General features: G+C 44.6%; 1 protein-coding gene across 1 annotated transcript in view; it reads left to right on the forward strand.

Annotated features, from left to right (window-relative positions):
- Positions 1 to 8,099: 8,099 nt before the first annotated feature.
- The window catches only part of REL (REL proto-oncogene, NF-kB subunit), a 57,308-nt gene continuing 45,630 nt past the window's right edge, over positions 8,100 to 19,777 (forward strand). The window contains exon 1 of the mRNA XM_066611931.1: positions 8,100 to 8,178. Coding sequence (XP_066468028.1) covers positions 8,172 to 8,178 — 7 coding nt within the window. The 5' untranslated portion in view covers positions 8,100 to 8,171. The remainder of the gene's footprint in view (positions 8,179 to 19,777) is intronic.

Raw genomic sequence — 19,777 nt, forward strand, 5'->3', positions numbered from 1 at the left:
CCAAGCTCTGCCTTATAGGGTTGCTGGTGGTTTCAGGGGTTCGTGCGGTTGATTCAGTCAGGCTGCTGCTCCAGCAGCTACACTGGCTGCCGGTTCATTTCTGGACACAATTCAAGGTTTTTAAGGTTGTAACAGCTCAGGACCAGGGTGTTTGAGGGACTGCCTTCTTCTATGTAATCTGACCCAACTTTTGAGATCATCAGGGGGGACTGTTTTAGCCATGCTGCTACTGATGGAGGCGAAGGGATGGTGGCAAGGAATAGGGCCTTCTCAGGGGTGGCACCTCAACTATGGAATTCTCTCCCCTTGAAATTAAGAACTGCTCCCTCAGAGACATTCCAACGGGACTTTAAGACATTTGTTTAGAATGGCTTTGATAGAGAATGCTGATGATGATTGAAGTCAATTGAAACTACACGTACCCATTGGGGTGGTTTAAAATTAGTTTTTGTTTTATGTACTGTTGTCCACTGTTTTTATTGTTGTTTTAAATTTGTAAGCTGTCCTAGCAGGAGAAAGGCAGGGTAAAAATCCATTCAATCAATAGATCAATAAATTTTACTGGTTTAACTTGAATGTCATCTACATAGGTCAATCTATGGGGCATAGTGTTCCATCATTAAATTTCTGTTAAGAAAAAAAGTTTTGTAACACTATGCCCTAAGGACGGGGAAATCCTGCCTTCCACCAAATATTCCACCATAAATATTTGTGAGTGCTTTACTTTCTATAAGATGGGCATGTGGGTTCCCAAGCAACAAATGATGGCATCCTTTACAGGGAGAGTTCTCTTTTATTTGCTCAGAGGCCCTTTGGAGATACAGTGGGCCTTCAGTATCCATCTATTCCAGGAGCCCCCATGGAAACAGATTTCTGTGGATAATCAAATTCACAGGAGGCCCTGCCAGCAAACCAGAAGTGCCTCTCAGAAGACCTCCCAGTTGAGACTGGAATAATATTAACGGTATTTATTAACGGTATTTATATACCGCTTTTCAACTAAAAGTTCACAAAGTGGTTTACAGAGAAAAATCAAACAACTAAATGGCTCCCTGTCCCAAAAGGGCTCACAATCTAAAAAAATGCAAATGAATACCAGCAGACAGCCACTAGAACAGACAGTGCTGGGATGAGGTGGGCCATTTACTCTCCCCCTGCTAAAAAAGGAGCACCCACTTGAAAAGTGCCTCTTACCCAATTAGCAGGGGTTAATAATAATAATAATAATAATAATAATAATAATAATAATAATACAGGTATTTCTATACCGCCTTTCTTGGTCCTCAGATTTCTCCTCGAACTCTATTCAAGGCGGTTTACATAGGCAGGCTAATTAAATCCCCATAGGGATTTTTACAATTTGAAAGAAGGTTCTATCTTTCAAGAAACCACAACATTCAGATGTTTCTTTCTGATCTGGTCGCAACATTCTGGCCTCCATCCTCCCATGCTCAGAGCAGATGGAATAACTCGGCTCAGCTTGTCAGCTGCTTCAAGGTCGCACGGTGCCAGTGGCCTTGAACTGGTGACCTGCAGATATTATCTTCAGGCAAAAGGAGGCTCTACCCTCTAGACCAGACCTCCTGTCCAGAGGCACTTCCATTTGCATTCACAAGGTCCTGTGAGTCCCTGCATCTTCGGGGTAGGCACCCATGGATATTGAAATGCATGGGTACTGAATTTCATCAGAATGAACATTCTGTGCCTGCCTAGAGACACTGTGCTTTGCTGTCTTTTCAAACACAGCAGCCAGAAAGTTGCCTTGCCCATGTTAAGAAGCACTTTGCCCTGGGTCTTTATCAAAAATAAATCTCTGTTCCATTTAAAGGGAACACCCATGTGCTCAGAGGCACTCAGCTCCAGAAGCCAGGAGTTTGAAAGACATGCACTGGCATAAGTAGTATTTTGCATACTTGACACACTTACTCCAGAGTAGTCCTATTGAAAAACAGCTGGATTGCAGTACAGGTGCAGCCTATTTATCCCCATTAGTTACGTTCCTGACTTGGAGTGATTAACAAAAAACGCATTGTGCTAAATTCCATAGAGTTAGGCAAATATACTACAGCCTTACACTTCCAGGTGGAAGGAAACTAAGGCAGCTGTTATCAATCCCCTCCCCTCTGTACTTAGCCCTCCCCGTTGCCAGCTGTCCCGCTGAACTTTTAAGAGTCCAGCCCTATGCGTTTCTACTCAGAAGTAAGCCCCATTATAGTCAATGGGGCTTACTCCCAGGAAAGTGTGGAGAGGATTGTACAAGGGTCACCCAGAAAGTAATGCACCACATTTTTTTTCTTCAACAAGTATTTATTGAACACAGTGAAACTTACACACAAGAAAGAATGATGTTTCTTCTACACTCCCTATTTTTCCACGTAATCTCCATCCAGTTCTATGGCCTTCCTCCAGCGAGACACAAGGGCATGTATGCCCTGTCGGTACCACTCCTTGTTCTGGTCACAAAGCCATTTCTGCACTGTGCGAATCACCTCTTCGTCATCCTCAAAATATCTTCCGCGAATGGCATCCTTTAATGGCCCAAACAAGTTGAAGTCTGAGGGAGCTAGGTCAGGGCTGTAGGGTGGATGGGGTAACACAGTCCAACCCTGTTTAGTGATGTGATCCAAAGTCCTCTAACTTGTGTGAGGCCGAGCATTATCATGTTGAATCAAACATTCACCTGGGCTGTTATGGCGCCGAAGTCGCTGGAAGCGCTTCTTGAGTTTGGTTAATGTCTTCACATAAGCTTCAGAATTAATGGTGCTGCCTCTTGGCATCACATCAATGAGTATGACACCCTCACAGTCCCAAAACACAGTGATCATGACCTTAACGGCGGAAACAGTTGCTTTGAATTTTTTCTTCTGTGGAGATTGAGGATGACACCATTCCATCGACTGTCGTTTTGTTTCGGGCTCAAAATGGTGAACCCAGGTTTCATCACCTGTCACAATCCTGGACAAGAACGCTTCCCCCTCATCTTCAAAACGTTTCAGCAACTCAGAAGAAATGTTTTTTCTGAGAGATTTGTGGTCCACCGTAAGACAGCATGGAACCCATCGTGCACACACTTTTGAGTAATCAAGAGCACGGATGATTGCATCCACACTTCCTTTGCCGATTGACAGCTTCAGCGCCAACTTCCTAGTCGTTATGCGTCGGTCCTCGCGAATGAGCATATCAGCAAGCTGCGTCTTGTCAGGTGTGACAGCCGTGGATGGCCGCCCCAAACGCTGCAAATCTTGGAGCTCTGCCGAACCGCCTTCTAATGGCCTCACCCTCTGTGCCCAGCGACTAACCGTACTTCTGTCGACTGCAGATTCTCCATAAACTGTACACAAACGTTTGTGAATGTTCCCAACAGTTTCTTTCTCCGCAGTGAGAAATTCAATGACAACACACTGCTTGTAACGTACATCACTTACAGACGCCATTTCGAAACACTGCTGCAGCTACGCTATCTGTCTGAAGAAACCAAAAATTTGTGTGCGCACTCCTGAAAATTCAAATAATGTATATCTAAAGTTTCGCATTCGTACCATTACTGTAGGCTGAGAAAAAAAAATGTGGTGCATTACTTTCTGGGCGACCCTCTTAGGCTAAATCGCATGCTTTGCTTACTGGCAAGGCTTGCTTGTGTTGGTGATAGCCTGCACCATCTCAGTGTGTGTGTGTGTGTGTGTGTGTGTGTGTGTGTGTGTGTGAGGGGGGGGTTGTTTGTGTCAGTGATTGCCTGCACCATGGGGGGGGCGGGAATTCGGCAAACACTCCCTGGGTTTTTTAAAGCAATCCCCTGTTGCTGTGTTGCAGGGCTGTCCCCTGCCCCTGTAAGTGAGTGAGTGAGAGAGTGAGAGAGCTCCACCTTGCTGCTCTGTTCTGGCTACAGAGGTTTTCCGCCCCCCCTTTCCCCTCTTCAGCCTCTTTGCTGGCTCAGGAACTCCAGGAATGTTACTGTTCCTTGCAAGGGGAACCTCTTCCAGGGCTATTTCCCTGCCTGGGTGAGGCAGAGCCTTTTTGCAGTGTTTTGGGCTGCCTGGAAAGAGAGTGAGATGCCCACTCAGGGCAAAGGAGGCAAAGGTGTGTGCGACTTTCAGTATCCCCACCCCATTCGCCTTGAGACAAATCTGCAGATTTAAAAAATCTGTGGATAAATAGGCTGCACCTGTACTGCAGAATGAGTATCTTTGGAGCTGCAGCTTTTCTCAGACTTCATTTTGCTCAGAGTCCGGCCACACACAGAAAAGCAAAAGTCTCAGGCTGCTTGTGGTTTATCTTGTCACTTGCTTAGAAAGTTTTTTTTTAAGTTTTGTTTCTCTCTAATGTCATCCCAGGAGCAACGTGTACTGCAGTTTAGTCTTTCCCTATGCATTGGGTCACATCTGACCTTTTTTTGAAGGTCACCCTCAGACTTCTAAAGGATTGAGGTTTTGAGGTAACTCCAGACCTAAGAGTTGCCACCTTCTTGTTAAACCAACTCTTGCTCTGTGCATTTAACAGCAGCTTGAACTGCAGACATTAGCAGGTGATCCTTCATGCTTACTCTGCTGATTTATGCAGAAGAGCATGCCTGGGTCCGTTTCTTTCTAAGCTGTTGGTAGTCCTATAAAGAACTAACACTAGATTAGCAGTAAACCCAGTAAGTAATATGGAAGGCACAAAAGCTCTAGCCTTCACTGTACCTACTTGCAAATAAATGTTACTGAAATAAGTGAAATTCCAAAGCATAGCATTTTGCGCTGGTGTCATAGCAGAGACAGCTGAAGATCTTGCAGCATCTGAGGCACATACCAAATGGTGCAACAGCTTCTACTCCTTTCACTCTGTGGATTTAAAAAGGAACAGGAGGACAACATGGAACTATGGAGGGGAGGAGAACAGTGGGCTACAGACTTCATCCACCACTGTCCAACACACCTCCTCTTCCTCCTACTCCAAGGAGTGGAAGGAGGAAGAGGTGCAGTGGAGGTGAGTAGGTGAGCAGAAGTGATTGCTTCCCAGTCAATAACCTTCAGGCGCAATCCTAACCAGCTTTTCAGCACTGACTGAGCCACAATGCAGCCCCCAAGGTAAGGTAACAAACATGCCCTTAGCTTGAGGAGGTCCCCTTGACTACCTCTGCACTGCAGGATGCAGTGCACACCACACTGGCACAGCTATGTCAGTGCTGGAAAGTTGGTTAGGATTGCATCCTTAGTTGATTGCTCCTGTGAAGCACAGTGCAACAAATAAGGTATCTAATGGTTCAGATATCCCCTTCATGAAGAACTCAGTAAAGGCCTTAGGTAAGACTTGCTCTGTGTCCATCATCCTTCCCTTACATCTGTCATGTGCACATAACAATACTGGCTACCTTATAGTGTGGTTAGTAGGATTACAATACAAATATGCTTTGAACCCTTTGAAATCACAGTACAAGTGCTAATTCCTGACTAAAAACTGCTGTTACTATTCAGTGTGGCTCAAGCACCTGATCATGCATGATTTCAAAGAACTTTATTTCTTTGACTATTGAAAACATTTTTATCCCACCATTAAAGTTAAAAGCATCACAAAGTGGCAAACAATAAAAGACTAAAAAGACATAGTCAAGACAATAAAAGCCATAAATCATCTTCCAGAAATACCAGTGGGAGCACACCTGTGAAAGCCCAGCTGTTTTTCTTTGCTAACACAATTTAAGGACCAAGAACAGGGAGCAAAGCTCTTCCCGTGCTATTTCAGCCTGTGGGAAGGGGCAGGCTGCACATGTGAATGTGCTAACTTAAGAAGAAAAAAGCCCTACCCCTGCATGGAGGAAGTACAAACTCATTGAAAATCTTAGTTGACATGGGTTGACAGAAGAGTTCTAACTGTGCTTAAGCCTTTTCTGCCCAACGTTGTATAAATGCAACAGGGATTAAATGTGTACACCTGTGGGCTGGGCAAAAATGGGTTAAATTGGTTTGTAACATGGCCTACATGAGCTCCAAGCATCTCCAACATGTATCTTCATCCATCTCCCTGATTTTTATTCCACTTTTCCTTGGAAAAGTTCAGGGAAACATGCATGGTCCCTCAACACAACAGCCCTGTGAAGTAGGTTAGACTTAAAAGTTGAAGCCTATGGCTACCCAACTGTGCCTGAGCTAGGATCTGAACCCAGGCCTTCCCTGTCTAACTAGGACACCACACCAACTCCCTTCCAATCCTTTCTGAGCACTCTGCCTCATGTTGACAGCATCAATCTTTAGCAGAAACAGAATGCAAGAAGCTCCAAGGCATGTGCATGCTGACTGGCCACCTTCCTGCAGGGGCCACTATCTTCCCCTTCTTGACAGGGGCCACTATCTGCCCTGTCAAGAGGGGAAGGAGAAGAAGCATAATTCTCCCCCACACCCTCTCTTATGATTTTTTCCAATTACTGATTTTCTATCAGCTGCTCTGGGAGACTTGTCAGTTGTCAGACTTGTCAGCTAAAATGCAAGATGCAGATGCTCCATCCAAGTGGCTGGGGTCTCTCCATCCACAGATGGCACAGCTGTAGCTCTCTGGCCCTGCTGAGTCCCTACTTTGCAGGCAGGTGGCAGATTCAATCCAGGTAGGGCTAGGAAGGATCAAGGAAAGCCTCTGCCAGTTCACGCTGAGTATACTGAGTTAGATGGACCACAGGACTGACTCAATGGAAAGCAGCTCCATAGGATTATTTCCAAGTAATGGACACAAGTGAGAAGAAGTAAAGGCTGGTTAAGACAGTCACCTTGAAACCAATAAAGAATCCCATCAAAACTAACCCATTAATAATATAGCAAAAGCTTGATATTGGTAGTTGTTAACAGCCTGACCCTAACACAGGTTGAGTCTCAGTAGCCACAAATGTTATGTTCCCAAAACCCACATGGATGCCAAAAAATAAAGGAGTTAAAGGAAATCTGTTATAAAAGCAACATCCCTTTGCTCAGCGATTGAAAAATGGCCTTGCTGACCTTTGTACTGCAGGACAGAGGCATCAGGCAGGTAATCATTCTCCAGATGCTTAGAAAGGCTTCACTCTGAGGCAGAAACCCCTCTTCACCTGGAGCACATGGAAGGGGAGAATACAAGAGGAGGTGATAATCCCTTTGCATTCTTTCATGTGCTCAGGGAAGGGAAGGTCATTTGCCTTGGAGTGAAGCTGTTCTAAATGCCTGGAAAGAGAATGATTGATGGATTGTCTGCTAGCTGCCCTCTCCCGAATTAATGAGGCTATTGTCAAACAACTTTTTTCCTTTAATTTAAAAAGCCCTTCTCATCTTTGAGATAAAACTGTGGATAATTAGGTTATATCTGTACTATTTTCTCAGAAGATATTCCCTATTCACGCCAATGCAATTTACTTCCAAGTACACATGCTTAGCACTCAGCATTAAGCCCTTAAGAGTGTGTATTTGCATATTTTAAAAAGCACTTCCTTACTATAAATTTATTTTAGTACCAGTTAAGTAGATGGGACTTTACATAGGTCCCTGCCTTGAGAGGCTTACAGTCAATATATGGATACACAAGATATGTTGTCTTGTGTGCTCCCTGGGGCATTTGGTGGGCCACTGTGAGAAACAGGAAGCTGAACTAGATGGGCTTTTGGCCTGATTCAGCAGGGCTCTTCTTATGTTTTTAAGGAGGTGGACCAGGAAATTGATGTGGAGTAACGCTGTATGTGTAAATTGAGCCCTGAAATAGTCCTCTCTCTCTCACACACACACAATCAACCTGGCGCAACAACTTCCTTCCAAACGAGCATGCCCCTGAGCATGTGCAAAGTGAACTTGTGTCATCTTTGGCTCCTTGCTTGTAAGTTGGGCCAGAGGGAGAGGAGGGGGGCTGACATGAAGAAAAGGTGTGGGGTGGGGCCAGGCCCCCAAGCGCCTTCTGAAACCAGACCCTGACCTTAGCAGCGCGCCCGCGGAGACGGTGGCACCAGCGCGGGGGTTTGGAGGCCGCTTCGCACCTTCGCAGGGGGCCGAGATGCAGCCGACCTGATCTCGGAGACGTCACCGCCAGCAGCAGCCGCGTCATCGCGGGAAATTCCCGCGCGGGGGAAGGAAGGTAGAAGCCGCCGGAGTGGAGCGAGCGCAGCCCAGACCAGCCCAGCAACAGGAACGCCGCAGCAGGCAGAGGGTGCAGCAGCGCACACGAAGAGCTTCGCCCAGCGAGCCATGGCTGGTAAGTGGCCGGCACTGCGGCTCGCTCGGAGCCCGGGCTGCCTGCGGGGAAGGGGCGCGAGAGCGCAGCCCGGCGCGGAAGAGCTCCAGCTCGCAGCCAAGCTGGGCCAGGAGAAAGGCTTGGCCGCCTCGGGTCTGCGCGGAAGGCAGCTCTGAGCTCCTTGGAGGAAGGGAGGGGGCCAGTGGGGTGCATGAGTCACAGTGGCAAGGAGCCCCCTAGGAAAGGCAAAAACAACACACACACCAGTGGCAAGGAGCACTCTCTCTAGTTCTGGAAGTGCTTCACACACACACACACACTACTTACCCCACTCAGTTCTACAACAACCCTGTAAGGCAGTTCAGTATTTTTATATTCCTACTGCTGATGCAGGACTGGGGCTGGAAAAAAAGAAACCCCTACTGAGTTCATGGGAGAGACAGGATGATAACTAAGAATCTCCTGATTTGATGCTTTCTCTCTTAACTTCAAGTAGTCTACCCACAGATGATCAAATGAGCCTAAATATCTTTACTTTAAACCCCCCCCCCCCCGCCCGGGTGTACACTATCTTGCATTAGTAATATTGCCATAGCTGTTGTGAGAAAAGATGTGACATTAAAAATAACCACAATGTTGCAACAAATACGCTTTGTTAAAATGCTGCTTTTTTGCAATTTAACTTGGAACACACACTGGAATGGGCTTTTGCCCCTGCCTGGAACACTGAAATGGTGCCCCAGATCTTGGTGTTGTTTCACTGTCAGTGATGACCAGTGTCTGAATTTCAGCTACTGTCAAACTCTAGGCGGCCCTCTGTTCTCTTACTGGCCATGTATTGACAGATCTGAGGAAGACAAAGATTAGCCAGGGTTTCCCCTCACTGTATTAGGGGACATGGGTGGGGTTTCACCTCAGCTTTGCAATATGTTGGCTGAAAAATTAAGTCCTACTGACTTCAGGGAACAGAGTTTCAGATAAGCAGACTCAGAATCACTGTCTTTATATGTGTGTGACTGAAAATAAAAACAGGTTGAAAGATTCCAACCCAACCATATCATGCAAACTTGCCTGTATAATGTCTATTATTTTGAATATTTAAAAAGTCCAGAGCAAGGCTAGAAAATGAAAACACACACACCCCACTCACCAGAATTCATTGTACAATCTCAGGTTCATGGCATTAGCAAACAATGAGCAAGGCCACTTTATCCACAGCAAATCAATCAGTACCAAAGCTGTACTTAATCCTTCCTCAATTATCCATTCATAAAACTGTCCTGTTAACCTTAAGCCCAAATACCATTTTCTAGACTGAGGTCACATTTACATGACAAGCTTATATTATATTATATTAAGAATATTTATATTTTGCTTTTCTACAGAGTAGTTCACAAAGCCGTTTAAATAGAAATAAATTAATAAATGGTTCCCTGTTCCCAAAAGGTTCACACTCTAAAAAAAAAATACAGAAGAAACAGCAGCAACAGTTTCTGGAAAAAGACACCTTAATAGGATGAAGAGGGATGGTTGCTCTCCCCTTGCTAAATATAAGGACACCACTTATATCAGTTTTGTAACAACACAACCAGGACTGTCTTCTTAATGGGGCAAACTGAAGCAGATGGAAGCAGTTGACTGAGACGGCAGATCTGAGGGAGCAGCAAGAGCCCCCAACCGTTTTGCTAAGACATTGACTTCCCCAGCGCAATGGTATAGCTAGGGCACTTGGCACCCAGGGTCCATACATTTTTAACACCCCCCATACACCCCCTGGGCCTCAAAGGCCTTCTGAGACTTAGGGAGGCCATGAGCTGCCTCCCCAGGCCTCAGAAGCCTCTAAAAGGCACCCCCTTGAGACCCCCTCAAGACGTGGTACCTGGGGCGATGGAACCTTGTCCTCCTTAGCTGCACAGCTGCCCTAACAACCTTCTTTGTTCATGCTGCATCCCTTTTGATGCCTTCAGGGGTAAGATTGGGGAGCTCCTGCGCCTCACAGGCTTTGCAGGGAGTGTGATGTGAAGGAAGCATTTGATGACCTCCTTCTTTTGCTCCATATCCCAGAGGCTCTGGGAGGAAGCGATGGTGCGCATGCACATGTGTGCAAGCTGTTTCATAATGCAAGTGAGAGAGGTTGGTACCTGGCCCCATTCCTGCTAGCCAAACTGCAAGTGGCAGGAAAGTGCCCCTTGAAAGTTCTTCTGCTAAATGCTACAAGTTCGTTTTCCCGTAATGGCTGATGGGTCTGCTGAACTTGTAGGGCAGAATGAGGCATTGAAGTTCTGAGGTGCTTTGGTGGTCACCGAGAGAGCAGATTGTTGGGCACTTAAAAAAGAACTTCCGTAAGTACAGAACTTAGGGCAGCAGGATCCAGACTGGACTTGGAAATGTTTCTTTCTGATATACTAGTTTGTTTTTCTAACTTGAGGAAGCATTTGACAATGACAGCCCCCAGACTGCATGTGAAGTGGTACAGTCTGTGCTGTCACCTCTTTCTGCTGGCATGTGTAGGCATTCCTGCTCTGAGCTGGTGCAGGAAGAGCTTGCAGCCTGGGATATCTGGGCAGCACCATGAGTTGGTCAGTGAGGTGGTAGAATCCTTGGTGGAATAATGGACGTCTGACAGCACCACTTCTGACAGTGGATGTGGGTGTCTTCTTTGATTTGTTCCCTTGTGTACAATTCCCTACAAATAACCACCTGGGGTGGGAAACATTTTGGTCCTGTTGCACTAACTTGCGTGGAAGGAAGTTCTAACTGCAAAGGAGGCTTTGTTTTTAAGCATAGTTGAGAGTGTTGCACAATGGCACCCTCCACCACAGCTTGGTGTCTTCTATCACCTTGTTCGGCTGCTTGAGCAGTCTGGAACTGTGATTGAAATCCACTTCCCCCCCCCCCCCCCCAGTTCTGAGTGTCTCCTGAGACTCAGAGATGTGAATTTCAAATTCAACACTGTCACACAGAAAGAGGCAGGCTGAAGTGGCAGTTGTTTAAGGAAGTTGCTATGTCTCAGAGCAACAGCACTGGGAGCGACTTTAAATTGTACAGTTTTCTTTTGTATATGCATCTGTGTGGTTTTTTAAAATGTCTTTATTTTTGCTAGAGCTAAGGAAAGGATGTGGCTTTGCAGTCAGCCCTGCACAATGAGATACACAGTGAGGCAGAAATGGCATCGGGGTTTAGCCTGAAGCCATTTTATCTTCCCAACCCCTGCCCTGGACCATATTAGCACAAGGCTTGGGCTTCACCATTGAGTGCTCACAGCCAGCTCCCATGTCCAGGAAGTACAGGAAGGGGGCTGAGGGTGTAAGACTACCTGAGCCTGGAGTTAGCAAGTCTGAGACCCTGAAAATCAAGTGGTCTACACACTCGTCCTGTATCTCAGGAATGTCAAACATTAGGCCCTGGAAGATCTTTACCCAGCTCCAGTGATTTTGGGCTCTCTCATATTCTGAAAATATGATCAAGATTTGCATACTTTCTCTTCTGTCATTTATAGCTAATGCATTTCTACATGAGAACAAACTGCTTATTTCTGCTTACTGATGCCACTTCCTGCTTAATGATGTCACTTTTGGCCTTCAGTCATCATTGGCATCCTTCAGTCTCGGTAGACTATGGTATCACGCTCTAAATGGTGGTTCTGGAACAGCGTCTAGTGTGGCTGAAAAGGCCAATTTGGGAGTGACAATCCTTTCCACACTGAGAGCAAATGTAGTCTGTCCCTGGTCTGTCTCCCTGCTGTTTGGCCCACTGTATGAAATAAGTTTCACACCCATGCTCTATCTCTAGTTATAGTAGCTAGTTATAGTAAAGGGTGGCAGGGACTAAACAATAGGCCAGTGTTGTTCCAGCTTAGTCGACCTTCTTCTTTTTTGCGGGGATGGTGGTGAGCGAGAGGACTGTTGTGTCTGCAGCAGCAGCAGAAGGAGGAAGAGAGAAGAAAGTGGAGGAGGAGGTAGGGAGAGGAGGAGTGACTTCCACCCTTAGTGTTGGCTTGGTCAGAATGGTGTCACTGCTGGATCTGTGATACTTCCAGTAACAACAAAGGGGAGGTGGCTCCAAGTCTGCCCCAGATTTATCACCTGGGGAAGCTCAATACACTCTACTGCACAGAAGGGCCAGCCTGCCTGTTGGTGGAGGTAGGGTGTGGCAATATGGGCAGCAACCAGAAGAGCCTAGCTGGGCTAGATGGGGTAGGAGTGGAGCCTGATGGGCAGGGGATCAAGCCAAACAATGTTTGTATATCTTCATCCTTGCCAGCTGTTTGCTCTGAAAATTATTCATTTATAGTATCACTGTAATTCCATTTCCCTCCCTAGTCTTAATGGCTTAAGGATATGTTTGGGAGAAAGAGGATCCCTAGTGTCTAGTAATCCAGTTTTTTCCCCAGATTTGTATTAACTGAAGTAAAGATATCTCTGTGTAAAGTTGAGAGAGAACAATGTTCAGAAATAAATAGGAAGAAGGTTTTGTCCCTCTCAGAATTTAAAATCTGGACTTTGAGATTTTTTGCATTGCAAATTGCATAAAAACTGTAAACCTTTCTAACAAGTGGCTAATTGATAGAATTCAGGTATATTATTGTGTACGATCAGGCGTAGCAGTTTCTTTCATGAGCCTAACAAAATACCTATTGTGACATTAGAGCAGGACTGGTTCTCCTTAGAGGGTCACCTGGATTGGTTGACCCCTGGATGCTCAGTAGCAGTCCCCAGTGCATCATTGGGGGCAGGTCAGAGATGCCAAGGCGAGAGGACCCAGTGCAGGGCTTTTCCAGGACCTCCAATAGGCCAGTATCAGCCGTAGTATCAGAGGGCAGTGGCAGGAACTGTTTGTATTGCAAGAATGAAGAATTCCTCTTCATATTGCAGGAACTTAGGGCTGGGAACTGTGGAATTGCTCAAAGACTCATTACTACAAACTTCATGGAACTGTTCTAACTTCTCAAGATGCAAACAACCTTGTATAGAATAAAGTAAGATTTGACAGTACCTTAAGTTTTTATTTAAATTTTGTCCAAGCTGTATGGAATGTGATGTTTGTTTCCAACAATTTTTAAAAGATGGCGTTTATACACTGCTTGGAAAAAAATAAGCTTAACCTGATACATTTACAGCACAAGCCTATCCATGTCTACTCAGAAGTAAACCCCATTGTGTTCAGTGGGACTTACTCCTGGAAAATTGTGCAGAGGATTGCAGCCTTAAAGTCTTACCTTTTTTTTCAACTTACCATTTAGACGTTTTATGTAATCATGTTGAATGTACTGTCACTCCTCATTTGATGTACATTTGGCTTGTGTGAATTCAACTACTTGTAGTGGGCAAGGAAAAAGATTGAGCAAAAATTGTGCATGGTCATTTGTATGCAGAATCATCAAAATGACCCTCCCCCCAAAAAAAATCCAGAAAAAAATTGTTTAAACAGTGAAGGTGATTCCACTTTCTAAATACTTGCCTGAGACTGAGCCTGAGATAGGATAATGTCGCTGTTCTCTGAGTCCCTGCCTGTCTCTTATAATTTTTAGAGACAGATTTTATTTTTCCAGATGTAGTGATTTTTAATGTAGTTTTGAGTGTACTGTATGTAATTTTTAGCTTACTCACTCTGGAATATAAGCCTTGCATAAGACAAAGGGTGACTACATTTTTGGGGTTTCTGCTACTAAGTGTCATTGTAGCATGGGAGTGATCCAGACATGCAATACAATAGCAGTTTCAGGATCCATCAAATTTGATTAGTAATTGATGAGATTGGTTACCTTGGTTACAGCAAAAGCCAGCAAAGACTATGTGATGTGCCAACACAGATTTACCAACAGAATACCTTTTGTCGTTTTGAAGCTGCCATTAGCTGCTACCCAGTGATTGACGCCCAAATCCTATCCAATTTTCCAGCACATTGGCACACAGCTGTGCCAATGGGGCATGTGCTGCATCTTGCAGTTGGATGGAAGTCACAGAGACCTCCTCAAGGTAAGGGGAATGTTTTTCTCCTTAACTTGGACCTGCGTTGCCCTGACCTCGTCCTGGAAAGTTGGTTAGGATTGCACCCTACGCTCTTTTTTCCTGCATCAAAATGACCCTGCAGAATTTTTGCTCATTCTTCTTCCTTGTCTCCAGAGTAAACTTAGGCGCAATCCTAACCCCTTATGTCAGTGCTTTTCAGCACTGGCATAGCGGTGCCAGTGGGACATGTGCTGCATCCTGCAGTTGGATGTCACTCATGGAGGCCTCCTCAAAGTAAGGAAATGTTTGTTCCTTTACCTCAGAGCTGCATTGCCCTTATGTCAGTACTGGAAAGCACTGACATAAGGAGTTAGGACTGCGCCCTCAATTTGTAAAGTTCTTGGAGTTTCCATGTACCGCACACTACCTAGAGATTGCAGAATCTTACAGATATTCCTATCAAGGAATTTCACATAACATCCTCCAAGTTTTTCCTTCCGTCCTTTCTCTGACTTGGGTCCATCCCCATTCCAGCTTCTGGAAGATTTGATAATGGATCTCTGACATTTTGTCTACTTTGGCCCTCAATTCTTGGTGCTTTGTATAGTGTGTAGATGATGCTGAACCCTTTCCAGCTGTCCTGAATTTGAAAGACCTTAATAAATATTCTAATTTAACCCCTGATAACGAAACCTCCAAAAACTGCTACTAAATGAACTTTAAGGAAAACACCACATTTTTTTGGTCTTTGGATGCTAATTTTTCCATGTAGCAATCCTAATTACAAGATGTGGATTTCAACTGTCCGTTATGAGGACCCACATTTGATCAGGGAACTGTGCTGCAGAGAACTTAGCATAATAGTTAATTATAGTCCTGCCTTTTTGCATTTGTCTTTATTCATAAGGACATATCAGATTCTGTTCAGGTGTTAATGACATTAACTAGCCAATTTGATTGCAAAGAAAATAAAAAAGGCAACCAAATCTGTACTGAGTTTGTTCAATAAACGGAATCTGTGTGCATGTCTACTTTGCTTACTCAAGTAGCAAGCTGTCAACTTTCAGGACTCATGGGCTTGCAAGATCTACAGTTGAATGTGATTTAAAGCCCTAGAGATCTGTCGGTTATCTGTAGCTACCCATGATATATTTTAATCTTGTTAGCAATCCCTGAAGGGAGTTTTTCCCCTTTTTGAAACAGTAGGGGAAGTTTCTAGCTTCCTAGTAAAGGTGTGTTTATGCTTCTAGATAAGTAATCTGCTTACAGTGCTCAGACTGATAATGAAGAGGAAGTTAGTCAAGAAAGCAGCTTTGCTTTTAAGCACTTAAGGAGCAGAGACATGTGGTGCAGGCGAGGCAGGATCACCTCAACAGAGTTCTTCAAAAAGCCCCGCCACTGCAGTTGTTAATGTACAAACACTCTGGCCGCTATTAAGAGTGTGTGAGTTGTGAGTGTTTGCATACTCTCAGTTTTGGAAGCTACACTTGTTGAAGAACTCCAGTGGAGAAGTCCTGCCTCACCTGCGTCAGTTCATCTAGATGCCCCAACGCACGGAGGCCAGCAGAAGCCTCTGCGGCGGCTTCCTCGCTGCCGCTTGTGCCAGCGCACCCACGCCGACACAAGCAGTGAAGGTAGGTATGGGGGGCATGGAGGAGACGGGAGAGAGGCGTTTCTGGGCGGTTATGCAGGATCCCAACCCCCGCCCCTGGGGAGAATGGAGTGGCTTCAAGCCGCTCCGCTCTCCTCGGACTTGCGCCACCTCCAGAAGTGGCGCAGGTCCGAGGAGACCCATTGGGGTGAGCAGCCCTTATCCCTTATCCGGGTTTCCCCTTGCCTCTGGCTGAGCCGCTGCAGCCTACGAACCTCTGTTGGATGCAGTGCAAGCCTCCTGGCTTGCCTGCTCCAGCGCAGGTTTGGATTGCGCCCTCAGTGACCTGAGCCTATACAAGTAGTCCCCTCCTTAAGCCATTTCTGCCCAGCGTTGCATATATGCAACAGGAACCAAATGTGTACACTTGTGGGCCGGGCAAAAATGTTAGATTCTGGAGGTCTGTACTCAGATTGAACCTTTATTTATTTGACACAAATAAAATTAGGAACAACTTTCTGCAGTAGTTGAAAAAAGTATAGAAATGTTTCTTTCTGTAAATATCTATAAAATATTCACCCCTAGTGAATGTGCCCTTTTTGGTAACCCTGCTTTTTCTTTTCTTTTATGGGTTATATAATGTACAAAATGGGCTTCAAAGTTTAGAGCATCTTGGATGTGGGGACTGCATTTGAATTCGCTGCATTTTACAGCTTGCATTTTACACGTTACAATTTGCATTTGTATCAGTTGAAGACAAATATGAGTACAGTATTGTTAATTACGGTACTGACTCTTCTTTATCCACCACTTCTGTGTCTCCAAAATGCAGCGTCTCTCTCTCTCTCTCTCTCTCTCTCTGTACTATAGGGCTTGCGCGAAAACATCGGAGCAGATGGGGTGCCTATGCAAAAGTGCACGGCTGTCCTTAAGTTCAGACATCCTTAAGTTGGGGACTACCTGTATGTAGATCTACAACCCAGAGTTATGTACCTTTTGGCATTTGACTTGGCATGTCTGATGGAATAAAGGAATAATTATTCTCTCTTACCTGGAAACTGTACAGTAGTTCCATGAAAGGGGGCGGGGCTACACATTTTAAATCTTCAGCACCCTCACCAAACTATAATCCTCTGTGGAGAAGACATGACAGCTAAACAGATATGTGTTTATATAGTAGATTTGCCCTCTCAGTCGCTGCCACAATAAATAAGTGCACAAGATATGGTACAACAACTACAGTACTTATGCCATGCCACAATCTGTGATGCTGTTGCAACACAACCTGCTTCCATGAATCAGCAGTGCTGAGCTGTCCACCATGGCTATGAATGGATAGCTGTGATGACTGGCAACCAGTTTTTATGTTGTGAAATAGGCTAGATAGGGCTATTGACATGGGAGGCCTCGGAAGTTTACTGGAGTCCAGTAGGGGTCCATGGATCAAGAAGCTTCTACATGACTAGGATGCATCCACATTGTGTGCATCCTGGTGTCTGTAAGTGCTGCTGGAACATGATGACAGTTCAGGTGTGGCTCAGAGGAAGATTGCAATTCCTCTGGCCTGCCTGAGCTGTTTACACATTCTACACCTCTCCTCTCCTTTCATTCCTTTCTGACTGTGCCCCACTTCTCCTTTCCTCTAATTCTCCTTTGTGTGAAGGGAGGGGCTTCATGTACAAAGGCTCTTCCACGCCTATAGAAAATCTGCATATCAGGGATAGAACTAGGCTGAACTAGGCCACATCTCAAAAAGGACATAGTGGAAATGGAAAAGGTGCAAAAGAGAGCAACTAAGATGGTTACTGGGCTGGGGCACCTTCCTTATGAGGAAAGGCTACAGCATTTGGGGCTCCTCAGCCTAGAAAAGAGGGGCATGAGGGGGGAGATGATTGAGACATACAAAATTATGCAGGGGATGGACAGAGTGGACAGAGAGAAGCTCTTTTCCCTCTCACACAACACCAGAACCAGGGGACAGCCACTAAAATTGAGTGTTGGGAGAGTTAGGACAGACAAAAGAAAATATTTTCTTCTGAAAAGTTCTTTTGCAGCTGAATCTATAAAAGGCTGAAGAATGTCAGGCAATGATGCTTGGGGGATGAGGCTGTATTTGCAGGCATGAAGTGCACTGACTGAGATTGTGTTTGTGAGATCTATTTTTTTTTAGCCTTGTACCCATGCGCTACATGTGAGAATACCTGTTGACTATTTTGTGTTTCATGTGCCAACCCCCCCCCCCATTGGATGTAATTTATCTGCAGGGTTCCAGTGGTTGTTCTGTGGTTACAGAGGCCTGAAAGTAGTAGGAAAAAGCATGTCCACTTCCTTGTCTGGACATGAAGCAGAATTTTTCATCACTGAGTTTTGCTTTCTCACAAACACGTCCACAGTTCAACAAAAGATACTACAGCCTTGACTTTAATAAAATTTATGGTGATATCATCAGCAGAATGAGAAACCCAAGAACTTTCTCTCTCTCTCAGGCATAAGGCAAAACTATATGTCAACATTTAAACACACACACACACACACACACACACACACACACACACACACACACACACACACACACAGAGACACCACTATCAATCTCACAATACAGGAGACAAATTTATTAATCCTAGTATATAAATCCCGTCAAGTTTAAAGCAATTAGTTCATCAGAGAACTGACTTAAAATACGTGAGAAATGATAATTGATACTAGAAATAATTCTTTTCCTCATGCAGACAATAAAATGAGTGGTTCTTCCAATAAAACACACAATCGCTGCTCCTAAGAATTTTCGAAAGAAAAATTTGCAGAATCGGAAAAAGAACTAAAATACAGGAGAATTATATTTCTTTAAGCAGAATTTAAAAAACACCATGTTAATAAGATGCAACAAATTCAAGAACCATGTAGACTACAAACATACAAAATTAAATCATGAGTTAAAAAGCAAAGCGTATAGAAAAAGAAGCAGGCGCTTTCTCTTAGGGTCATAGACTGCAGCCTCACTGCTCACTGACAGCTTAGAGTTCCATCCATCTAGGGAATCGACACACAGATGAAGGCTTCAGATGGTCTTTGCTGATGATGCTTGGTTAAACTTTATTCAGAAAATAAAACTGAAGAGACCCAACACATTTTTCCTTGTTTCTGGCGCAACCTTCCATCGTGCTTTGAAGTACAAGTCAGGTTACATGTTAAAAAGACATGCAGTACATAAACTTGCAGGAAATAACCATCAGCTTGGAGAACACAATGATGGCAATAACATGTTCATCTTGAGCAAGACATAGATACATCTCACATTGACTATTTGAACCATCCTTTAATTGAATGACAATTCAAAAGTTGAGAGAAGATCTTTCCAAATAGCCTTACTTCATTCCTGCAGTGCACCTACTTGGTGTAGGTTTCTCACAAGTATCCCAGTTTCTTAAGCAGCACTTTTCACTTCTAATGAAGATAGCAGCTTTTGCGAGAACAGGTAGATGCTTTCCCCTTTAGCAGACAGTAAGATGTCATTTACTTGAGGCAACCGCTAACTTAAGTAAACTTTGATTGGAGATGGATGGATGTAGAAACCAGAGCAAGTGAAAGGTGCTTTTTTCAAATTGTGGACCAAGCTCTGCTTCTGCCTGTCTTTGCTCCTGTATGAACACACGTACCGGAATGAAAACCAATTGAAGCATGGAAGTGAGGTAACAGGCAGCCTGTTCATTTTGTGTTTGTTTTCCCCCCTTCAAGTGTATGGTTGCAATCCTATACTTGCTTACTTTGGAGTAAGTCCATTGAACTGAATGGGTCTTACTTCTGAGTAGACATTCATAGGATTATGCCAAAAACTATTTTCAACACTTATTCATTTATTTAATTTGTAAAGCTGCTTCTTCTTCCTCTTTCTTTCCTTCTTTATACTTTGCAATGGCTCGACTTGAAGGGGAAGTGGCTTCCTGATGGACAGAAAAGGCAATCAAGCAGTAATATGTATAGTTCTGCTTTGAGAAAATCAGTTACTTTTATAACAGACTGGCCAGTCAGCAGCCAGTTAGTTGGCCTTGAGTGTAAGAACATAAGAAGAGCCCTA

Source organism: Tiliqua scincoides, chromosome 1, assembly GCF_035046505.1.
Source record: "Tiliqua scincoides isolate rTilSci1 chromosome 1, rTilSci1.hap2, whole genome shotgun sequence".
Taxonomy (NCBI): domain Eukaryota; kingdom Metazoa; phylum Chordata; class Lepidosauria; order Squamata; family Scincidae; genus Tiliqua; species Tiliqua scincoides.